The 26,030-nt window shown below is 41.7% G+C and overlaps 1 protein-coding gene across 2 annotated transcripts; it reads right to left on the reverse strand.

Annotated features, from left to right (window-relative positions):
• Positions 1 to 445: 445 nt before the first annotated feature.
• On the reverse strand, positions 446 to 26,030 carry mmd (monocyte to macrophage differentiation-associated). Of its 2 annotated transcripts, none has more exons than XM_036552181.1 (7): positions 25,893 to 26,030; positions 6,964 to 7,045; positions 6,029 to 6,189; positions 5,428 to 5,502; positions 3,095 to 3,196; positions 2,121 to 2,190; positions 446 to 1,230 (listed from the first exon to the last, which is right to left on the reverse strand). In XM_036552181.1, the coding sequence occupies exons 1-7, from the start codon at positions 25,994 to 25,996 to the stop codon at positions 1,027 to 1,029; spliced, it is 798 nt and encodes a 265-aa protein (XP_036408074.1). In that variant the 5' UTR covers positions 25,997 to 26,030; the 3' UTR covers positions 446 to 1,026. The 2 variants fall into 2 exon arrangements, with proteins under 2 accessions (XP_036408074.1, XP_036408075.1); XM_036552182.1 differs by lacking the exon at positions 25,893 to 26,030 and adding an exon at positions 9,709 to 10,562.

Genomic DNA, 26,030 nt, shown 5'->3' on the forward strand with positions numbered 1-26,030 from the left:
CTCACTACAGACTACCTAGCTAGCTAGCTAACTATAATGTTAATTTGGTAGCTAGCTAGCTAACAGAAATAAAGTTGTCAGAGCATGTTGCTTGCAGTGTCTGTAGTAAAATTAACTATTTGGTCAGAGGAGACGTGATGAGGCTTTATTTGTTTGATAGCTAGCTAGCTCTTAGTCATATGACAGCTGAGCAAAGTGCATGACAGCCAAATTAGCTAGCAAGCTATCTAGCCTTCTACATTGTTTTCATTGTAGCTAGCTAGCTAGCTATGTGTTTGTTTGCAAGGTGATATTTGTATTTGTCAGCGGAATGTAATGGTAACTAGCTAGTTACGTTTATTGTTTTGTTTGTATTGTTGCTAGCTAGCTAGCTAGCTAGATTTGTCTTTGTAAGGTGGTATTTGTACTTTTCAGCTGCAAGTAGCTAGCTAGCTAATTTGGCTAATTTAGCTATCAAACCAATACAGCTTCATCATGTCTCATGTACAAATAGTTAATTTTAACATTCCTACTGCAAGGCAAGGTGTTGACTTCTGATCTTAAGTACCATTTGCTAGCTAGCTAGCAACTTAACGTTAGTTAGTTAACTAGCTAGTTTCCCTGGTGCAAGAGGGGGAATAAATAACAAAAACAAAACAAAAAAAATCGGTATCTGCATCAGCCATCGGCCAAATTGTTATTTTAAACATCAGTATTGTCCCAGAATTTCACAATCGGTGCATCCCTACAAAAGAGGGTTAGCGAGGGGTATTTGCTTTAGGTGTGGAAAAGTGTACAGACAGACAGACTCAGACACAGCTCACACTTGCTTAGAAAACAGTAAACAATACACTGTCATTTTTTCGTAAACTTTTGGCTGTCGATTTTGCCATTGGTGCACCACAACAGTGATCTGCGACTCTAGTGTGCGAGGTGAAATTTTTACGCCATTTGAGGGAGAGAAACAGAGAGACAGACGGTGAAACACCTACTTTTTGGGTGGGTGGGGATTATGGTGGAGAGACTCTGGGTCACACAGGGAGGCCCTCAAGCGTCCCTGATCACGTCAGCCGTGGGGCTCCTGTAGAGGTATTTCCAGATGGCATAGTAGTGCACGGCCGCGGCCAGGGCCACAAACACGTGCCAGATGGCATGAGCAAAAGGGATGACGCCGTCGCATTTGAAGAAAAATACGCCAAGACAGTAGATCAACCCCCCACAGGCCAATTCCTGAAGTCCTTCAGTGTTATTCTGGAAATAAAAAAATAAAACATCAGACATTCATTTAGCATTCATGTAGAAGCTTGACTTAGAACTCAACTGCAGTACCACAGGGGGAGTTCTGTCAGTGTTTTTAAAATGTGTGTGGGGAAAATAAACTGTCCTCTTGTATTATGTATGTGTTATACTGAATCAACCCAAAAGTTATAATCTTCATCTGCTAATACAGGTAGTTAATGTGTAAGGTAGAATACCTTGCAGAATGAGAGTGCCACATTGTATTTGACACTAAATTTCTTCTAATGGGGTTGCACTGGAAGACACACAAATGAGGTGTGTGGCATTTCTAAAGCTCAGACTTCCTAATTCAACGTCGTGTGCATTAAACACAGGGAACATACACCAGACAGCAAACTTAAAGAGCAGTATCAATCTTTTCTTTCTAATCTGATATGCTACTGAATGGTTCCCAGCGAAAATTATGAATGAATTTTTACCTGACCGGATCAGAAGCACTACTCCTCATACCTCTTAAAAATTTTACATATTTTCAGATTTTGCATCTGCTGTGAATTTCCCTTTAGGATCAGACACATGGTCATAGTTTATAGCTCATTACATGGCTTTTCTGAAGACACAGTTATGAAACAAACAAGGACATGTTCTCCATGTCACATAAATATGCGTTAGAGTTCAAGGAGATGAGGGTTTGTTTGTTAAAATACACTTTCCAAATACACTGCAGCTGCATACATGTTTACAGAAAGCTATGCTGAATGTGGGCATGGCTGACAGACAGACAGTCATGGGTTGACCACTGGTGCTGGGCAGACCTGCACTACGTGTTTACTACAGGTTTGCTCTGAGTGTATGCAGAAATGAGAGGAGAGAGGGAAAATTAAAACAAAAGCATACAGTACCATTGATGTCACAACCAACGCAGGGAAAAAACCCATTGTCAGATAGAAGGCAAGCTCCACTACTTTATACCTACAAAGAAGCGCACATTTTAAAAAGTCTGTCCAACATGACCCCATTTCTAAAAGCAACAGCAAAATCCACACCAATTCACAACAAATTGCTTCCACACAAACTTAGGCCGAATTTCACTGCAGCCCATTTCATCCCTGAGTCAGAGTAACTAATTTCCCACCATTTTCCTTTTTTGCCTATACTTACAATAGAATAGAATAGAATAGAATATATCTTTATTGTCCACCAGGGTGGAAATTTGTCTTTGGCTCACCAAAACACAAGAACATATGAAACAGACAAGCAGTTAATAAAACAAACACATAGACAAAGTCAAATTGCACATTAAAAAAATTAAGAAAATAAATAAATAAATAAAACAGTTCTTGTCATTGTCTCCCAGATTTCAACGGCTCAAACTGGCTGAAGAGAGGATGGGAACTATCTGCCAGGATACTCCTCGCCTTCTTCCTCACCCTTTCTGTAAAAAGTTGAGTTAAGGGCTTCTGGGGTTTGCCAACTATTTTGCTTGCCATTGACACAATTCTAGAAAGTTTATTCTTAAATCTACAATTAAGGTGACCATACCAGGCAGGGAGATAAAAAGTTAAAACACTCTCAACAATAGTTTTGTACACTGGTTCTAAGATCTAAGTTCTAAGATACAAAGCAAGAGAAGGGAAAATTGCCACACTTTCCCTAACTTTGTTGCTCAGGAATGAACAACAAAACATATTGCTCTTAAACTGAATCTGGAACTGTGTTAGTGTGTGATTCAAATCCCATTCACACACTGAAAATATTGACAATTACATATGCAGTCCTGGAGATGAGAACTTTTAAGCACCAATGTAATGTAACTATAAGCCTACAGTTAATGTCCGCATAGATGTACAGTTAAGAGGAATGCATTTTGACTTACTTTTCATGGTAATTGAATACATAGATTGTTCCCCCAGCCGCCATTAGCCACACAAACCACCGCATGTGAGAGGCCAGGGGACCAAGCTCCCGAAGATTCAACCTTAAAGAAATAAATTAGGTAAAATGCTCACAAATGTCCATCTTCTACAACAATGATATTCCAGGGCCACAGAGCCTGCAGGGCTAATCTACCCTGGGCCACAGTGCTTGCAGGGCTACTCTACCAAGATCCTGGAGGGCAGCAATGTCTACAGGGCTACGCTACCCTTGTCCTGGAGGATTGTAGTGTCTGTAGGCTTTTGTTCCCAGGGATTAAAGCAAAAAAAAAAATCTTCGGACGGAATTTTTTTTCAGGCCAAGTCATATTCCCCATCTACAATTTGTAAAACAATTTACAGAGGAGGCCCCCACATTAGGGCGTGTACACACTGTCCGCTTTGTTTCCCCTTCAGATCTACACTGATCTCATACATGGCCTCTCTGGAATCCAATTGACGGAAATCCATTGTAGCGACAGAGAACTTTAATCCCTGTGCTCCAATTAGGGATGGGCGATATATCAAACATACTCGATGTATCATGGCTTGTTCTATGTGGGATGTAATAAATGAATATATTGCGAACATCAAGTACAAATTGTCATGTAATTTTGTTAAGCCGCTGGCATGAGACTCGCTTTGGCGTTGTGCTTCTCTCGCTCTCTCCTATGGCTCTTTCCCTCTCACAGACACAAAAAGAAAAAAACTCATATACATACGTCACACACACACCCGCCCGCCCATCCAGACCACTCTCCTGTGGTGTGTGTGACGTATATAGGTGAGACATGTATTTTTGTATCTGGAGGGAATATGGAAAGAGCCTGAAGGGACCGAGAGAGGTGAAGCACCAAAGCGAGTTTATACGGGCTGAAGTCGGAAACAGTACTAAAAGATGGAGGCGGATGAATTGGTTCCGAAAAGAAATAGCACTGCATCCACTGTCTGGCAGTGGTTTGGGTATCCAGGGCTCCAGACAGCATATGCAACCATTTTTTGAGTGTGAGTTAAAATTTCACGTGGTCGCATTCGTGCAAGTGCATGATGATTAGGCTGTTTTGGTGCCCCTCCAGCACGGGTACTGCATTAGCCTTTGTGGTTGAAAGTAGTACTTCTTCTTCTTCACTGGCTCAGTTGGTCTTTCCCTACCTGCACTCTCCCTGCCTGTACACGCGCGAAACAATCAATTTAGCCGTTACCGCGTTCCACAGATGAAGTGGTCTATAGCTGATTATTTTACCCTTTCGCACGTAACTTATTTCATGCTATTTAGTGAGTGCTACATTACATGGTTCGTTATGTTTTCATTAGCGTTATTACGCTTCTCATGGTTTTCACCGCCGCATTTGCTATATTTTTTAATGTTCAATTGCCGTTTCCTGACAGCTAGAATTAGCTAGATTTTTTTCCAATCTCGTGTTCTAATCGCACTGGTTTTAGCATACGCATTAAACGACTAATCACACCGGTGTGACCGTACGCGCAAAAGGGTTAATGTTCAGATTAAAATATTTTGCAAATATCAAGTCTCGAGTCGCTATCAATCTTTATGTCAATGCAAAACTAGGGAATGCAAATTAAGACAGTTATTCATCAGCATGCAAGGTCATTGATTAATACCAAGCTGTACCAAAAAAAGGGTGCGACCAAATCATGTGCTGGTGCGACCAAATGAGAAAGTTGGTACCATCAGTGCTACCAGTGGAAATGTTAGTCTGGAACCCTGGTATCGCAAAGAAGATGTTAAACAAACAACGGTTATCTGCAAAATATGCAGCAGAATACTGTTTTGTTAAATTTAACTTGGTTGTGATTTCCCCCTTTTTGCATGCAAGTTTAAAATTGTTCCAATAGAAACCACTAATGAATATAAACAAGAATGTTTTAATGCAGACATATGTTGCAGGGACTATTAGAATCATCATACTGGTGTGACTGTATGCATCAAAGGGTTAAATTGAGCATTTATGAAGTGCTTTAGAGGAGATTTCAAAATATGAAGATATATATTGTGTATCACAATATAGCCTAAAAATATTGTGGTATTATTTATAGGCCATACCGCCCAGCCCTAGTTCCAATCAAGCACACAACCACTTAAATGAACTAAACGTTGTCTTCCATGAACCACTTTAGCTCCTCACCCCAATTCTGAGTCTTACTGATTTACAAGTTTACTAGTCCTGCTCTAGAAGTAATCAAAACAAGCAATAAAGGACAACAAAAGTCTGCTGCACAACAGTCCACTTGAATCATCACAAGGACAAACAGTACCCCCTGATGGAGGACTTACCATGGTGTGTAGGAGGCAGCGATGAAGAAGTATATAACCACTCTGTCACACATGTGAAAGCAATGCTCCACTGCTCTGTGAATCAAAATAAGTTCTTTTATTCTGACAACCGAAAGCAAGGTTGCATCTAGTGCCAAGCAGATTTCAGAGCACCCACTTTCAGATAAATGATCAAGCATTCTCCTTGCTATTAACATACCCAGCTGAAACTTCAAATCAATTTTAGCTGAATATTAACTCTTGAGAAAGAGAAGCTGGATGTACCAAGCTGACACCTGCCCCAGCAGAGCTCTCTGTAAATGTGTGGTACAACCAGCCAAACATCTGGACACTCCGAGTCTGTTTTTTCAGAGACGACCCCCAATATGACCTTGAAGAAAAGACTGATTCTACTGAATGAGTTCCTGATTGGGTATTCTTTTCTACCCCATTCTCAATGATTACCAAATTTACCTTACAGGCTTTAAGATGATTATTACTTTCATATTTTTCAAAGACCTTGATTCATTTTATTTTTTTGACAGAGGATGTGATTATTGTTTCCTTCTATTTTCCAGTGTAGCAATTGGATGGCGGTGAGGTGAGAGGTGGCAGGCCTCACCTCATGTGACTTTTCTTCCAAGAGACGATGTGGAAGACGGTGGAGACGAGAAAGAGGGCACACAGCCCCGTTCCATACACCCAGGCTGTCACCCTCTCCCAGCCATTGTCCGACAGCCGGTACAGCAGAGCCATGCCCACAAAGGCTGGGACGATCAGCAGCTGAGCACAGAAACACAGGAGCACAGAGTGAGGAGCGGAACACAGTGGCAAACACAGGTGCACAGCTAGGGAAATTGAGCGCAGTGAAAAACAGGTGCACAGCATGAAATGAGCACAGCAAAGAAAAACACGGGCACAGAGCATGAGGAGCTGAACATGGTGAGACACACATTTACATTTACATTTATTTATTTAGCAGATGCTTTTATCAAAAAGCGACTTACAAAAGTGCATACAGCAAGTATAGCGACAGTACAGGGACAGGATGTGTACAGTTCCACAATGAGACAGTTCTCAGCTGAGAGCAGCGTCTGTTTGAGGACACAGTACTATTAGATTTGTACAATTACAGCCTATAGGGCAACTAATACGATACACTTTCAAACGGCGGACTTCGACAACTTCAAACGGCGCAATGAGCATCAGGGTAAAGGCGGCAACAAGAGACAATTTAAAAGCACAATTTAAAAAGCACAGCAATTTACGACAGCACTGATGGGCGGGGGGGGCAGCAATTGTGTGCTGGGTCAGTCCAGGTAGAGTCTGAAGAGGTGCGCCTTCAGGCCCTGTCTGAAGGACTGGGGCAACACAGAAACAAAGGCTCACAGCATGAGGAGCTGAACACAACTGGCACAGAGCATGAGACACTGGACACAGCACAGACAGACACATACACAGAGCATGAGGAACTAAAAACAGCATATTGCAACACAGACAGTGAGAACTGAAACAAATGCACAGGTTTACAAAAGAGATGGCCAGGGAGGGACTCACCGCATGTGTGTAGCAGTTAGCGGCATGCTCGTAGCAGGTGGGCTGGTAGCGGCAATTAGCTGCAGCGCGGCTGTTCATGAACCTGAAACACATGCATAGGTTATGGGTGTGGTCCCCACTGGTCACTCTGCACCAGGGGCAATTCACCTCATTGATGACAGCTGCTGGGCTGACTCCCAGGTGGGGCACTGCTGTTGTAGCCTTGAGCAAGGTTCTTAACCTGAATGGCTTCAGTAAATAAATACACTCATAATATAAGGTGTGAAAGTTATCCTAAATAAGACCATCCTGCAAAGCAAACAGATATTGAAGCACTGACGCTTGTTGAGCTTTAAATCCTAAGCAACACTTTACAGTAACATTCAGTTTAATGTTTTATACTCAGTACTGTTCCAATTCAACTCTTTTTTTAGCTTTACTCAACTCAATTTTAGCAAAAATCAACAGATTTTTCACATGTGAATTATGCCAACAGGCCTTACAGGATTTGGTAAGGAAAGGGATGGGCCCTAATCAGGGGCGGAGCCAATGGCTCATTGCAGAGGGGGCGATGACCTGTAGTGGGCCCTTATACAGCCTATTATAGGCTGTATGGAGAAGACAGATCTAAGGAGAAAGTTACGGAGATGGAACGGCCAGACCATTTTTAAATACCGCGGCGCCGTCAACTGTGACGGCAATGGGAAATAAAACAAGACAGTCGGCGATCACCTAGTTCCTAGGCTACTTTGGGACTCGAACAGAGGGCGTAATTTTTCTGTTTTTACACTTACACAAGGATACTGGACAGCGAATAAAGTTTTCCGTAAATCTATCATGTCTCTGCTCACTCAAAATAGCTAAATATCATGGCTCCATCTGCAGTGACGGCGATGGGAAATAAAACAAGACAACTGGCGTAAGACTTTTTTTGCCTCAATCAAGACACACAAACAAACTTTATTCAAAAGATTCAACTAAACAACAAAAATGTAGCCTATGTTCAGTCAGGCAGATTGGGCCTAAGGTGGGCCCCTGTGTAGCCTTACTGGAAGAACCGTGGGCCCGGGGCAGCCACAGCCTCTGTCCCCCCGCTTGCTCTACTACAGGCCCTAATGGAAACAGACAGGAAGTGGAACCAACATGGATCGTTCCTCCTTGACCAAAGGAATTCTGTATGCCATTTCTCAACACCAAACAGTAAATATTATCACTGAGTGTTCAGGAACCTTGTGTGCCTTTTTAAGTGGCAGTGTGTTGGACACGGGGCTAATTTCACCCTTAAACACCACGACAAGCAGGGACAGAACCGGTAACAGCTGTGCAGCGTCTCTTTTGTCTTCGAAATCTTTTTTTCCCTCACGTGCATTTATAAACTGTCACGAGACTTGTTCACAATGGATATAATTACAATCGCCAAGAACACTGCCCGTGAGGGCTTTGTTAATGTGGATAATGGCAACTTCACGTTCCCCTGGTTCTCCCTCAGGCCCAGAGCATGTGAACGTTAGGATTTCATGATAAGCGCATTTCAGTCACTCACTGAACACAACTTTAGGTTTTAAAAATAAATAATGCCCTAATGTATTTTTTAATTCACTTAAGTAAACCGGATTAAAGGAGCACGCAACACAAAGTCCACTGCTTAGGATGTTCCAAGCTGCACCGCATTTCACAAAAGTTCTCCAGAATCATATTTTTGAATGTATAATTAGGAGCTCTGCACTGTACGATGTGCTGTTACAAACACCCCTGAGATCAAGTCTGAAGAGCACACATCAGCCCCCAAACCTGCCGTAATGTTCTCGATGAGCAGAATGTTCCATCACAGTTAGGGAGCTGTACCTGTAACTGAAATGTTGTACGTTTCAGCCTAAGATGTGGCAGTGAAGAGCAAGTTCCGCTCGGGCATTCCCTCAGTAAATACCCAGACGCATAAGGTAATTTATGAAGTAATTTATAAAATACATAAATGAGGACATGCGATATGCAAAGAGGTAGCGAGCTAATGTAATTCATGCAATTCAAATTATATATATTTTTAAAGTTCAAAATAATAACCTATCCGCTTATGGTGGCATGATTGTTCGTTTTTAATCGTTTGTTATATTGCAGTCTCACTGTTTGTGGGTCGATGTGGGATATGTGGGTATTAAGATTGTAACCCGAAAGGGTTCGATTCCCAGGTGGACCACTGCTGTTGTACCGTTGGACAAGGTAACAAGGTACTTAACCCACAAATGCATCGGTAAATAACCTGGTGTACAATTATATAGCGTGCAAACTTGTAAGCCAAGTATTTCGCTCTCGATGAGACTGTATGCTATGAAAAATGTATTGCATTGGTGATTTAACTATTGTTCTGTACCTATAAACTTCTAGAAGTTTTTGGTATCAGCGCACCTACTCATTTTGTCTCGAAAGCCGTCTCAACTAGCTGGCTAGTTAAACTGACAACGGCGATATTCATTTGACATCACTTTTCGATAGTAATAGCGTATTTAAAGCAAATCAATAAATTGGTAAGTAAACGTTACATCGAGCGGCACACAATCGCCATGTTATATTAAAGAGAAAACTGGTGTTTTGTCTCTTTTGGGAAAAAAAAACCCCAAAACGCTAACGTTAGCTAGATCGCTCGTTTACCAGATTTGTCTGACACATTCATCGTTATCTCGCTAGCTTAGCAAGCCAGCTAGCTAACTCGTTACTATTAAAATAGAATCATATCTCACATTATCAACAGAAGATAGAAAGGTAACTTACCTTTGAAAACTGTTCACCCTCTTCATATTAGCGAATGGGAACGCGGCAATCAAGGATGAAAAATACTTTCAAGCTAGCTATGTGTGGTTTCCTATGTTAAATGGAGAGATAATTCGAGGAAAAGGCCTGACACATCGACCAACCAGACAATTCTCTTGCAAAATATTACATTCCGATTCCAAAGGAACACAAATGGCGCTATTTTAGTCGTTTTCGCAATACCATACTGAATCGACGGTATAGGCTAACTAAGTAACTGGTTACAGGTCAATTTTATCCATGCAAAGCGGGACGGCTGCATTCTACCAAACCATACATCGATACTCCGCGTTTTCTCTCCGGCGCATACTTAGTACATTGTCCATACATTGTGGCGCTGATTGTTGTGTGAACGATGGAGTCGCGAACCAATCAGAGAGTCGGTAAAACTACGGGGGACCAATCACAGCATTCCGAGATCAGGCGGTTGTTACATTCAGAGACGCGTATATGACGCTGCTGAGGAGGAGGGGGCGCTGGTTGACTATCCACATACTTATCAATGTCGGAAAATGGTTTCTAATGGAAAGGACTGCGGTTGGAGGACAGGGCTGCGTTTTCGTACAAGTTGTCATGGGGATGTCAGTGTGGCGGTCGCCTCACTAGGAGCATCGACGATGATCGGTGCAGTCACCATAAAAAGGCTCAGTCGCCGGGTGGACGGAGTGACACATTGAGAAACCAGTGATATCTCAAATAAAACAGGTTTCTCTCGCTGGCCATCAGTTGTACTAACAGCCGGCTCGTCAAACCAGATATGAGCACAGGTGTGATGCGCTGCTTCTAGCAAAGAGAACACAGTACTAATATAGCAGAGATTACAAAAAAACAGTTTGCAATTTATTGTTTAAACTCTAATATTTAATATATAAAATATTTAGCTAATATTTTTTACCTTTCCTAGATTTTGTGACTATGTAGACCTACACCATCCATTATAAGAAAAGAAAATGAGGCACAATGACAGCCAGGACAGGATATTTGCATAACATACTGGAAAATACTGGAAAAAGACACAATAGATTGTTTATGTACAGTTTATGTACAGTTTGTATTAGTACCACTTAAGTATATTAGGTTAGTGTGTAGGACCTGCCTCTTGGAGGAAATACGAGTCATGTGATGGTATTCTTGATGTGCAAGTATCAATTAGCTTTAAGGTGATAAACAGGCCTCTTCGAGGCTTTGAATCTTGAAGAGGGAAAGGAGGATGTTCTCTAGTCTGCTCCCTCCCTTCCTTTAGAATTTCACTTGTCTGAGTTGTTGCCACCACTGCACGCCCTCCTGTGTACATGTTCAGCACCAGAGCCAGTCCTCACCTTTCTGGGGCCCTAAGCAAAATTCTGCTACAGGACCCTCCTACCTGACCCATGAGCCATGTAAACCATTTGCCATTGCCACACAGTCACACCTGACACCCCAGTGCTCCCACTACGATCCTCCTTCCTTTAAAACAGTTTGCTCCGTCGGTCTAAGAATAAGTAAACCTATACAGAACAGAATGAGGTATAAACAAACAATATTTATTGAATAGAATATAAGTGAATATTAACATAAACATAAATAAGAAATTGTAGAAAATATAACCTGTAGAAAATAATAAAATATAACACTGAGCTTTGGCTCTGCTGCCTGGTAATACAGTCTTCACAATATTATACAATTAGCTTTGGCAATACAATATAAACGTAAGCCTATAGGCAATGGCCGCAGCTTTATGTCTCAAAATAGTAAAATAAAACCTATACAGCTGTGTGATTAGCTTTGGCTATACACTGTAAACATAAGCCTATAGACTATGGCTGCAGCTTTATGTCTCAATAAAATAATAATAAAAAAAACCTATACAGCTGTGTGATTAACTTTGGTTCCCTCTACAACCTGGGCATTTTCAGCATAAGCACGGGCACCAGTCTATCTGGCATACGAATGCGTGTTCATGCGTGACGCGGTTATCTTTTCCGAGCTGCAGTTTATAAACACCGTTGCTCGTTGGCGTTTATCAAATGTAATAAATATTTGTATTTCACTCTCACTTTTGTCAGGCACAAAGTCACAGAACACAGCCCTGGAAGTGGCTGGCAAGCAAACAAGACACAGACAGTCTAAGAGATGCACTGCTCAGCTAGGTTAGCAAGACAGACAGACTAGAGAGAGATACACTGCAAGCTAGCACATCAACTTAACGTTACTGTTATTTGCTGACATCAAACTTGGAGATGAGAGAACACAAATTTACTTGATTGCTGTTCCTGCAATTCACTCTCATTGTGTTTTTTTTTCTCCTTTTGTGACCAGAAGGATAGTTTCCACTTCATCCTCTCATGGAAATTGTAAACATTGACACCCACTTTGACACCAGGGGGAGGCGTGGCCCTTGCGTAATTTGCAGGGCCCTACGCAACTTGCATAGTGAGCATATAGGGCCGCCTGGCTCTATGCAGGACACATGAGTCTGATGAACTTTCCGACCATGGGCCAGTGTTGTATGACAGAACACTGTAATTGAAACACTTGGGATACGCTTTACATTACACCTTGTATTGTTTCCAAACCTTTTTACAGTAATTGCACAAAGTTCTGTGAGCAACACAGTACATGGTGTCAAGTGAGCAAGGCCACAAGATTGAACATTTTAGCCTGCCGCAGTTTGCCCTTTTATGAACCCTCAAGGAATTTGGCACAGACTTCAGATAGCTCCACCACGGATTGTTTCAGCGCTTCCACTTTATTATAGCTTACCCCTAATTTTTATTGGCATTCCCAACAATGGCATGTTGGCTGTGAAGTGCTAAATTTACGGTGAAACACGCTTTTATGTGTAAGAGCATTTGCACTTTAAGTGGAGAGTGTCTACTTGAGGTTTCAGAGGTTTATTCCAAGATTCAGCCAGAGGCAGAGTACATTGTGGGTAAACTTTCCTTAACCTGAGTAGGATTCAAGCAGCAAGATATTGATTCTGTTCACCATTATCACTCTACACTGTATATGGCAGTCTTTGCTTATGAGCAACATATGACTTTCATCTCAGTCAGGTTTAACTTTTAGGAGAGGATCATGCTTTCCCGCAGTTCAGTGTTCACTGCAGTCTCCTTACTTTATACATTAAATACAGAACGGCATAGTACAGCTGCTCATGCATTTTGCTTTGGAAGAATATTGATGGGTTTCATTGCATTTTATGTAAAGTGAATGTATGATGTTAGTAGACTTAACAGTATTAAATATCTGATAGAAATATTTTGAGAATGAGATGGTCAACTATATAAATGAATAACATTGTAAAAAAAACTGTAACCAATGTAAGTTGCTCTGGAGCGTCTGCTAAATTCCAATAATAATAATAACTGTCTGTGAATCAGAGCTGTTATCCATTCAGCCTGTAAGAATAAGGAATGAGCTATAATCAGCTGGTTGTGCCAGCTGGTTGTGTGGGAAAGATCTTATTTGAAAGGTGAGAGAGTTCAGGAGGGATCCAGTGTTGTCATCTTAACAACTATTTTGCTATATTTAGCAATTTTTCTTTTAGCAACTATTATTTTCCTCAAAGCTACTCACAACAAATTTGGCAACTTCTCAAGATCAGTTTGGAGACTACACCAAGGTCATGTATTTCCTCTGTACTAGCACCATTCTCTCACTTTCTATGGCCCATGGCCTGTGCTGTTTACATACTGATGACACTAAGAGGTCACTGAGGTTCTGTCCTTGTACAGGATTTCCAGCTCTGTCATTACTTCCTGCAGAAACATGAGAAATGGAAACAGATGCACTCAATATACTATACCTTGTATATAGCAAGCTTCATAGGGCAGAGTGTTAGGTGTAATACTAGAGGAAGAGCTGGCCAGTCACTGTAACCTAGCAGCGAGCATGGAGTATTACAGCAATTTAGTTGCAGGTAACTAGTTTTTTGCAGGCTATAACAGCTGGCTAGGTGCCAAAACATCAAATAAGCTACACATAACAAGTGCAGATAATCTATGAAGTAAAAATATTTTTTGTTAGCAATGTTATAAAGGAGACAGTGAAAATGGATTTGTAACATGTAATTACCTCACATAGAGGTATGGTCAGCTACTGACTACTGGTGGCTATTGTGTCAGTTCATCATTAAGTAGTCCTGGAATTGAAGACCTACCAAAACCATAACTATGAGCTATCTAGACATACATGTGCTGAACCAGAAACCAGGGACATCTGTTGCCCTGGGAGCTTTTGGTCAGTACACCTGAAATCCTCCACAGACACTAAGGCTCTTTACTGGGTTAGTTGGTCTTGTCACTCCTATTCTGAGGTGAGTTTTAATCCAAAACATCAGAGGATTAAAAGAAATAATTTCACAGCCACTCACCCCACCTGAGAGGCACGACTCATCTGTCTGCTGCTTATGTCAGGGACGGCCACATGTGACTTCAAGCCAGAAACAAGATTCAAAAATGTTTCATTCATTGTCTATTTCATATTGTTAAAGTAATGCAATGCTAAACTGAACTGGCTGCCTTGTGCAAGCAGGTGTATTGTAGATGATAGCACAGCTGAGATGTAGTGTAATGGCAGTGGGGTTTAAGGATATCATTAGCAGGCCCAACAGGAAGAAGACAGAGGCCATATGTGGACACTTGGAGTCCGCTGATCCTGGCTGCCATGTACCTGGTCCCTGCAGCGCTGGTAACACTCTTTATGTGATATAAATGTGAAGTGTGGGTTGGGAGGGGTGACAGCTAAAACCTGCAACCCAAACAGGATAGCACTGCTTTTTGTGGATTTAAATGATTCGCGCTTTCAGAAACAACAAGGACAGCTCCTTGATGTGCTGCTCTAAAATGTTATTATGTGCAAGGCAAATAGCGGTATCAATACTAATTTAATTATGAAAGCATCACACAGTGAAGTGTGCCGAGAGGTTTACACACCAATACAAGTTTACCAGTCATTAACATTAATTGTTTGATAACTGGCCTATATATACAATACTAACTGCTTGATAACTGAAAATTTATCCTGATTACTGTATGAACAACACCAGTTCTGTTGCTTTCTTTTATTTGCTTATTTCCTTTTATTTGCATCACATCACAGGTTTGACAGGCCTCTTTCTGACTCATAATGCATATCTGATAGTGCATGTTAGCAGTCAGATACCTTTTATTGAGGTACATTAGTTTCAAGCACATGGTTAGTGATAAGGCTGATATGTGACAGAGAGTTAAACAACGCAGGGTTCAGTCCACCTTGCAGGAAAATGGTGAAGTTTAATCATACTGTTGACCTTCTCTATAGTCACAGTTACTGCGGAAATGGCGTTGTTGCTCAAGTAGACCAACTGTTGTTGGAAACACAAGGTTTAAAGGTTACTGAGGTATTATGCTAAGCGGTTGTTAAGACAAGATTCAGCCGCTTCCTAGCTAAGGTAACAAGTAGCTTCCTGATTGGACAGTGACCTACTTTCACTGTACGTTCTCTGGCATACCCATTTAAAGATTCTCACGGCTCTGTTTCAGGTTGCGAAGCACAAAAAATCACTTTCATTGATTTTGGCACAGTGTGCTTTGTTGGGCCAAAGGGTTTGACAGCCAGTTTTTCGCAGATGAGCAAGCTTGAGCTTGGCAGAGTGCACTGTGACTCATGCCACTGACGTCCAGTCTGCAGGATAACGCAAGCTTTGAGCCTGCACATGTCAGAGGGGCAAAGAGTTCTGCAATGGGTTTCTGTCTCCTGCCAGACTCTTGAGGTGAATTCTCAGGGGAAGAAACGATTGAACAATGCTGCCATTATGACTTGTTAAAAAGCAGCAATTTCTCTTTCAGTATTAATAGGAACAAAATAAGGAGATATCTTCTTTATGAATCTTACCAATATCTGTTTAATAATAGTTTTGTTGTTGTTCGAGAGGATGTGCTTTATATTTCATGTGGAAATTTGCATTAAAATATAAACAAGTATCAGGAATACAGTTTTAGAAAATTGCATGCAAGTTTGTTTTCAGACAGAAATCAGATTGTTGCATTCTCGATTTTGCTCTGTAGAGGAAACCTGCAACGCTGGTTTCTCTTTGCACTCTGTTCCATCTCTGCTTGAATACTTTTGTTTTCACTTGCTTGTTTGGTCTGAATAAGCTCCTGTTGAACAGAGGCAAACTGGTCTAACTTCTGTTCATTTGTTGCCTATTAGTTTGTGGGCAGCTTTCAGCTCTATTGTTTTCAGCAGGGACATTGGTGTCTTTTTTAATTTAATTTTTTGGGGGATCAGCACCTGAGGCACAACACAAGGACACTCTAAACACTGTCACAGAGTTTTGACTCGCTCCAGCACACTCACTCCAACCACTTGTGCAGGCAAGCAGCCAGTCACAGGAAACCGCTCTTGAAAGTGTCAGACGCTGGCATGAGCATGTCCCCTCTAATGCTACTCAGAACTGGGAGAACTGGAAATAGGAGATGGGATTATTTTGAAGTTGCTTCCTGATAATAACACTGCAAGATGGCTCATGTAAAGAGGACCGCACAGCTTTGATTACAAGGTCTGTATTACAAAAAGCAAAACGAGTGGCTGGCAGATTTACCAAACAGCTGGAGGCCGGGGGAAGATGGAACTTTCCTCCACAGAGCGACACATGAGCCCACGGCCAACTAATATACAATGCCTTTCCAACATTTCCGTAACATTCTTCTGACCTTGCATGGCAGCTGGGTGGAAACAGGATGTGAGCTATCTTCATCCGCTGGTTTTAGAGGACCGCTTACAAGTATTTCATTAAATTTCTAACCTCGTCTTAAATGAGTCGCAGAACCTGCGTTTTGGATGATTATAATGCTGCATTCACATTTTCCCAAAGCTTTAGCATGTATGGTTGCATGGCATGTGTCTCTAGTTTAGGTAATGCATGTATTTGTGAGTCTGCACAGACTGATAAATCTGGAATAGTTTGCACAGTGCTGCCGAGATGACAAGCGTAAAGCCTTCATTCCATGTTTCATGAGTCTCATGTTTGTGGAAAATGTGACATTTTAAAGGGAACCATGAATTATCCTTCAAAAAACATTTTTGACACTGTGCTTTCACACGTTGGTTTAACTTAAAAATATGTTCGCTGGAAAAATTTTTAAAAATATTCCAGAGTGAATGGTAGAAAAAGCATGCAGCTGGACATACTGAGGACACAGCATGGAGATAAGATAGAAAAGGCAGTCCCACAGGTCTGAAATATACTTGTGGTGGTAGCCAGCGGAAAGGGCCGGCATTACCTGCCGGCACAAAAATGGTCTACTACATGTGACACGGAACAACAAATATGTGTGACCTTTAACATAATGTTTTGATCTAATGAATATTTCTATTAATTTCACATAATATATTTCACAGATTCAAACCCCCCCCCCCCCCAACCATCCCCTCCATCTACCCACATGGAAGAGTAAGACAAAGTTTTTAAAAAAAATTAAGAATAAAACACTCTTTAGTGTGTACAAAGGTGGCACTGTTTGTCTGAGCACTTAATCTTTCTTATATTTAGCCAGGAGTATGAGTATGAGTTTATCCCTGCCATACCACATTGACAGTAGGGTTTGTTTTTCATGTCCATCATGTCCATGATGGACATGAAAAACATAATTCAAATAGGAGAAAAAGGGGCATTCCAAATGTTTTTAAAATAAAGACTACACTGTGCAATGATTTTTAAAACTAGCCATCTTATGTAGACCACCTGCTCTAGTCATTGTAACTCTGACAGTAGTGACTAACTTAATGCCTTGATGTTACATTGTGATCCCAAAGCACTAAAAGAGGAACAGTAATGCTATTGTGTCGTGTGCAAAATTAAGTTATGTTTTTGGCTGATGTGGAAATGACGAAACCTGCCATAATTATTTTGTGATGTGCTGTGAGGTTTCCTGAAATATTGCAAGTATGTCATGGGTGGACCTAACTGCTCTGAGTGCAATGGGCAACTATCCGGAACTGACTAAGCAGACCATTAGTCATATCATCAGTTCATGTGCAGCATTGCAGAATGGGATATTAACATGCACATAGTGTGTGGTTTGCTACCAACGAAGCATAGTTGACGCTTTCTTTCGTAGAATTCGAAGCTACTACCAAAGTCAGAACAATTAAGCTGCTTACACATGACTAGCGTTGGGGCGTCAACGGAACACTGAGCATAGGCTTGACGTGCCACTCAGTCCTCCACATGACAAGCGTCCTAGATATGTAATCAGGGAAGCGCTATTTTTAAAAGTAGAGAACGGGAGAAATAAGGCAAAGACAGAACCTCAAGTACTTACTATCTCAACAACTGTCCTGAACATGTATTTCAGCATACAACAGAAAAGCTCTGGCAATTGTTCCCCGAAGGAGGAAAAGAGCCCGTAGAACGTGGGCTCACGAAACGTTGCTGTCTCGGGATCTTCAATGTTTGAAATGTTTCGGATGTTTTACTTTTACCCGTAGACATTCAAATTTGATGACTCAGAGACGTCTTCCAGATGAGCAAACTCTTTTAAATACATCTTCCAGGTCTATCGGCAGACATCGCATAGACTTCTCGGAGATGTATGTGTGCTTACAGGGATACTAATACACTACGTTTACATTTATTCATTTAGCATTATCCATTAACGCTTTTATCCAAAGCGATGCACAAAAGTGCATATAGTGGGCAAACAACAACACTACCTAGCTATCGAGTTCTTGTAGATCTGTAACGTACTATAAACTCACGTTTGGATTTGGCACTTTGACAGAACAACTGAGCTAGTTAGCAGCTAACTAGCTAGCTAATAACCAGGGACGTAGCAAGCTTCTGAGTATGCCGGGTATGTTGCTAATAACTATAAATTATTACAGGTAAATGTAAAGGCTATTAAATTTGTGTTGATATTACGGCTGCCTGGCTGGCATTTAAAAAAAAAAAAACTGGGTTTGGGGTAGCGAGAACGACTACTGCTGCACTATGCAACTTGTGCGAGCGTATATTTGTTAATCTGTACCTCGCTTGTTAGTTGGACTTCTTTTATACGGGAGGATCGAATGCCGACGCTGCTACTTGTAATGTTGAATATACACTACTCAAAAAAAGTTAGGGATATTTGTCTTTCGGGTGAAATAGAAAATGTACAAAGTTCACGCTACAGTGATATTATATCATGAAAGTAGGGCATTTAAGTAGAAGCATGCAATGGTGATTTCCTCATCTCAAACAATTTATTGAAACAAAAGCCCACAACAGTGGTGGGTATACCACAACAAAAAATGTCAATGTCTCAATAACTTGTCATGTGCCCTTGAGCATCAATTACAGCTTGACAATGACGTCTCATGCTGTTCACAAGTCGACTTATTGTCTGCTGAGGCATGGCATCCCACTCTTCTTGAAGGGCAGCCCTCAGGTCATTTAGGTTCTGGGGTACAGAGTTACGAGCCTCTACACGGCAACTCAGCTGATCCCATAGGTTTTCTATGGGATTCAGGTCTGGAGAAAGTGCAGGCCACTCCATTTGAGGTATCCCAGTCTCCAGCAGCCGTTCCCTAATGATGCGACCTCGATGAGCTGGAGCATTGTCGTCCATGAAGATGAAATTAGGCCTGTGTTGTTCATGCAGGGGCACAATGACTGGATTAATGATGTTATTCAGGTAGTATGGGCTTGTCACTGTACCATTCACAAAGTGTAGGGCAGTTCTGTATTGACTAGACACACCTGCCCACACTGTAACACCACCACCATCAAAGGCTCGTCTGGTGACAACAGTGGCTGATGCATAGCGCTCTCCTTGACGTCTCCAACATCGTTGGCGACCATCATTTCTGCTCAACGTGAATCGACTTTCATCAGAGAACAGCACTGAGGCCCACTGGTCCCTCATCCAGCGTAAATGCTCCCTGGCCCATGCAAGACGATGACGCCTGTGCCTGGTGGTGTGGTCAGGTACCCTTGCAGGTCGTCTAGCACGCAGACCACGCTGATGTAAACGGTTTCGAATGGTCTGACGTGACACTTGGGTGCCTCTCACCTCCCTTAAATGTGCCTGGAGTTGAGTGGCATTCATCATCCGGTTCCGCAGGGCACTGTTCACAATGAAGCGGTCATAAGTGTGGGATGTGGCCAAAGGACATCCACTTCTATGCCTTTCTGTGACTCTTCCAGTCTCTCTGTATCTCTGTTGCAACCTGCTGATGACACTCTGTGACACTCTAAGCTTAGTGGCCACTTTCCTCTGAGAACATCCTGTTTGAAGCCTCGCAATGGCGCGGTACTGTTGATCAATTGTTAGGTGTTGTCTTGGTCTCATGATGTCAAAATGTGAACAGCATGATGTAGAGGACTGTTTAAATACCAATTCTAATTGAACCAGGAAATTTTTTGTCGATTCATGGATCAAACACCTGTTGTGAATTTTGCCATTCAGCTCCTTGTTAGAGAACAGCAAGTTGTGCAAAAAGTACTGAAACATTGAACAGTTGGACATGTGCATTCAAAAGTTTAGAGAACGTCAAATTAAGTTCACCTGTAAAGGTTATAGTGCATTTTAGGTTCATCCTGAAATTTCACCCGAAAGCCAAATATCCCTAACTTTTTGTGAGTAGTGTATGTGCACTCAAGCCTTCAATTTGTTTCACTTTTTTGTGCGTATAGGAATTTTGCAGTGTCACTGTGTGTAATTTATTTTTGAGTAGCACTGCTAGCAAGTGGATGTTCATTTCCTCCCTGTATGTGACTGTCGCCTGCATTGATTTTATTTTCTTCTGTTTTGTTTTGTTTTTCCTATTTAGTGTGTATTTGTATTTTATTGCAGATAGCAGGCTTAGTTGGTATAGGCTGGCAGTGGCAGCTGTTGAATCAAGCCCTAGTCTATTGCCATTGTCCAAGGTTGTTGGCTGTCACAGGCTGCTGTAATCACCCTTTTTTCCCTGTTGCTCTCTGCCCATTTTTACCAACTGTTCTGATATCAGAACATAGTCTGCCTGAACTTTATAGATTGTTCTTGTGGGTGCCACCCCCTGGGGAGGAATGTCGATCTCAGTGTATTTTATTTTTTCTTTTAAACTTTTGTAATAAACTGTTTGCTCAATTTTATCCCCATTCTCCTGTGTGGTGGGTCTGTCTGTGGTGTTGGCTCCCCTCCAGTTGCCTAAACCTTTCTTTTTGATATTAGACATTAGGTGTCTGGTCGCGGGCAGGGGTAGCTTGCCCGCCGTCACACAGTGTTACTCGCAAGTGGCCCAACCAGTAAAAGTGCTTGCTGTCACAAGCGCAAGGTTGATCTCCTGGGTTCAAAAATCACATGCTTTACCAGAACAAATTGACTTCACTTCATATTTTCTGGAGTAGAGTATGAGTTTATCCCTGCCATACCACATTGACAGTAGGGTTTGCAGCATGTCCATGATGGACATGAAAAACATAATTCAAATAGGAGAAAAAGGGGCATTCCAAATGTTTTTAAAATAAAGACTACACTGTGCAATGATTTTTAAAACTAGCCATCTTATGTAGACCACCTGCTCTAGTCATTGTAACTCTGACAGTAGTGACTAACTTAATGCCTTGATGTTACATTGTGATCCCAAAGCACTAAAAGAGGAACAGTAATGCTATTGTGTCGTGTGCAAAATTAAGTTATGTTTTTGGCTGATGTGGAAATGACGAAACCTGCCATAATTATTTTGTGATGTGCTGTGAGGTTTCCTGAAATATTGCAAGTATGTCATGGGTGGACCTAACTGCTCTGAGTGCAATGGGCAACTATCCGGAACTGACTAAGCAGACCATTAGTCATATCATCAGTTCATGTGCAGCATTGCAGAATGGGATATTAACATGCACATAGTGTGTGGTTTGCCTCTGTATTGCTAAAAATGAGAATGCTTATTGAAAACATCAACCAAGCACACTGTGATTGATTTAACTCTAACAGAGGTGTGGCACACTGTGGAAGGCAGGCCAATCACATCCCTTGTGGAAGTGGAACTGGTTTTTCAGCTGCTGCTGCCAGCCTGCATGCCCTGCTGTTTAGGCTGAAGGCTAAAGGTGATTGCTATGATCACTATGATCTTTATCAAAGGAACAAAGTGTTCAAATATGTATTGCAGCAGGTACTCACAGTCTAATCACAATGGCATTTAGGCCCTAAGTATGAGTAATGAGTTTAGGTAAGCACTAAATTTTCCTCTTTTATGCAACCCTATTTGGAATCACCTGTTGTGGACTAGGCTCATTGCACTGTTACAACCCCTGCACTTAGGCAGGAGTGCAGAAGTAAGAAGAATGTAATCCTCAGATATGCTCACAGGCAGACAGTGGCTGTTTTTACATATGGTGCACCAGAGTACAATGGGGGTACTTCTTCATCAACATCTTCCAGGCCCTGATGGATGTACAACAGCAGTCATCCACTTTCGTATACTGAACTGGCAATCTTAGGTTCAAAATGCACTTCTTTGCACTTCTGCACATGTGAGGCTGGTGAAGCTGTCCGGCCCTGCCTCAGGTAGTGGTGTACAGCCAGGAGGAGCCATTACAACTTCTCCACAGAGCTGGAAACAAAGCGATCGTGTTCATCCCCAGAATGGCACACAGCCTGTCAAATCTGTTGTTCCCTGTTTCGTTAATAATCCCATTACATTACGTTATTGTCATTTAGCAGACACACTTATCAGACTGACTTATATAGGTTACAGTTTTATCCACTTATATAGCTGGATTTTTAATGAGGCAATTTTGGGTTAAGTACCTTACCCAGGGGTGCAACAGCAGTGCCCCAATTGGGAATCAATCCAGCAACCTCAGTCTTGCCATCTGCAGAAGTTCTTGGATGACTCTGCCATTGTGGAAGCCAAGTACAGAGGGGTGGTGGATAGCTTCGTGAGTGGTGTGAGCGGAATCACCTGGAACTCAACATCAGCAAGACTAAGGAGCTGGTGTTGGACTTCAGGAAGCAAAGGACCCCTCCGAACCTGGTCAGCATCAATGGTGCAGAGGTGGACACTGTGGAGGATTACAAATACCTGCGTGTCCACATTGACAACAAACTTGACTGGACTAAGAACACTGCTGCCCTGTACAGGAGGCTGCTTCAATGTGTGCAGAACCATGCTGCAGATGTTTTACCACTCGGTGGTGGCCAGTGTGATCTTTTATGCTGTAATGTGCTGGGGTAGCAGGGTGAAGGCAGCTGACGCCAGTATACTCGACAAGCTCATCAGGAAAGCAGCATGTGTCCCGGGAGTGGAACTGGAGTCTCTGGGGGAGCTGGCGGAGAGGAGGATACTGCAGAAACTATGCAGGATCATGGACAAGGCCTCTCACCCCCTGTATGCCACACTGCACTCGTATCAGAGCACCTTTAGCTGCAGGCTGAGACCACCGAGCTGCACTACGGAACGCCACAGGAAGTCATTTCTTCCTGTGGCCATCAAGCTGTACAACTCCTCCCCTTTCTGCAGGAAGAACAGCTGAACCAATAAAAAATGGACAGTACATGCTACCATAACCATTCCCCTACTGTTCACCAATATGTTCAATATGTGTATGTATATGTTCATATCAGCATCTTACTGTGCAATATGTACATGTCCATCAACATCTACCTGGTGCAATATAAATACCTCAATAGAAACATAACACTGTAATATGCAAGGCAATATTAGCAAACACTTAATGGTTGTGCAATACCCTTGTTACTTGAATATTTCATTCTGTATTTACGGTGTCATTACACTGTGTCTTATTTATATATTATTTTACCCTGTATTTATTGCATTGCTTGCCTACTCTCTTCTTCTATGCTATTTTATTTTTATTTTTATCTTCATGCTGCATTGTTTTTGATACTATAAGTGAGAAATTTCCAGCACAATAATTTCCTTCAGGATCAATAAAGTTTTATCTTATCTTATCTTACCTCTGTTACAAGCCCTGCTCTTCACCACTATGCCACATTGCTGCCTGAAACGAAACCATGCTGTCTGCCAGGATGTCTGCTTCCTTATCCTCGTCCAAGCCAAACAGACAATGCGTTTTGAACAGGTATGAAATTGTGCTTATGGGGAGCCACAAAAGGAGGATTACAAGATGCAATATGTATCATGGTGAAGATTACCAGTTCGGACTCTTATTGTGTGCAGTGGGATTTGCCCACCTTAAATTTGGGCGGTGGTTTGAGGGTCTAACGCCTGTGAGCTTCTTCCGGTATACAAAGGCAGGACTGAATGAAGGCTTACGGGTCAGACCTGAATCTGTTGTTCCCTCCCTACCAAAGATGACAAATTTGCATAATTGTCCAAGCATCAGTGAACTAATGGGGATTATTTAGATGACCCCCCCAAAGCCTGGACACTGATTTAGTGGAAGCAGTTTACTGGTTGGAAGAGAGGACGCTTTTAAAAAGCACTCTACAAGCATTAGATTTTTCTTAAATCTGTGTAAAATAAAACTGCAATTTTGCAGGGCAATTTTAAAGAAAAAACCAAAATGAGAAGTGAATAAATGTGAATATAGAACATATTTGTAAAAAGTAAATTCATGTGAGGTGGTAGCACTTTCTGCGATTGTAGTGTCCAATCACATTCATTCTTTTTTTTTACTTTTCACACGCAGCTAACATGTTTTAATGACATGACACAATAATAGATTGCTGATAGATGCTGTACAGAATGGCTACCATTGCTCCTGTTGTGCTTTTGCCCTCAGATTATTTGAGACGTAGTCAATGTACATTTGTGGCCTGACTGCGAGAAGAGTGTTCAAGACCAACAACCCTCTGAGGTCTTTACAGGCAACAGTCAATAGTTGGGAAGATCACCCAACTGTATTTAGATCACAGCTCACCGGTTCCATTGGTGATTTACATCCACTGTCATTGTCACGATGAGACAAACCTACAACTGGACCAGTTACCATATAGAGTTGTGCTCAGTGACTGCATTAGCAATAAACTACAGTCACAACCTGCTTGTTTACTGACGCAGGAGTAACACCTATGGCTGTTAACCTACGCCTGCAGCTCACGGAATAACTCTTCTTCGTGACATCACAAAAATTGCCCCCCACCCAAACATACACACATGCTGTTAGCATTCTGTGACATTATGTTATTTGAAGCTACTGTATGGAATGTTTGAATGTAACAGGTGGGGTTCTGTTATGATTATTCACAGAAAAACCTCATTTTGAATGTGTACCTTTAAATAGTGGACATGTAGCTGCTTTGTTCAAACATTTATCTGTCTGGATGGTCGTAAACTGTTAACTGCTTTTCCTCAGCGTGTTGTTTGTCTTATCTCTCACACTTTGAACAAAGGTCACTGTCTGCCCCGCCACGTCAGATCTGATACCATTCCTGTTTGCGTGCCACATTGTTCCACTGAAGCATCTGGAACATAATTTTCAGGAACACATAATTATTTTTGTTCCCACAACAAAACATTCATGACTTTGACATAAGTTAGTTCCTGTGATCAGATGATGGTCACTCTGAACGTATGCCGTGTCCCTCTCAGCTTAATCAAGTCTAATAAAGCAAATCATCACCTGAAGCTAACCAGCTTAAAAGAATGCAGCTCAGTCAAGCAATTTTAAATCAACTCGCTTTCAGAGGAGTGATTAAAGGAGCAGACAAAACAGCCTCTGTCCTCCCATCTTCTGGCAGATTCCCGCACCCTTTTGTGTTTGATTGAAGACTGTGTGCTCTACAACTCATTGCTGCATAATAAAATATAAAACATTTGACTTTGAATGTCAACCAAACACAATCCCATTTTGTATGATTCCAAAATGATGATGCATGCTTTGAGATCAATTTCTTTTCAATGCCGACATACATTATTTTATCATCAGACTGGCGTAGTATTTCATTTGGAGAGTTTGTTTAATGGAGTTGAACTTTATACCCCAACAACAGTCATGAATTCTGCATAATAATTCACTGAAGTGCTGTGAAATAAATAGTCTGTGACCTGTGCCTTCGTGTTTCTGACAGTGAAACAGAAATAAGCCTGTCACTTATAGCGGAGTTAAAGGAGCTAATTTACAGCATAAGGGAAAGAAATAGTTTTACAGGATCCCAGAAGTTCCCAAGACCACAACAGCACAGAATGTTGGAGCTTTAATAATACCTTACCGGCCCACTCCCAACACTTACCTCTTCAGACGTGTCTTTTGCAGGTCAACGGTGAACATCTTCCAAACGGATAGCAGTGTCAGTATGAGAAAACCGGCAAAGAATCTGGTGGAGAAGAAGTCCATCTGCTCGTGTTCCACTGCAAACAAGACTCCGCCC

This window comes from Megalops cyprinoides, chromosome 19 (assembly GCF_013368585.1).
Source record: "Megalops cyprinoides isolate fMegCyp1 chromosome 19, fMegCyp1.pri, whole genome shotgun sequence".
Lineage (NCBI taxonomy): Eukaryota > Metazoa > Chordata > Actinopteri > Elopiformes > Megalopidae > Megalops > Megalops cyprinoides.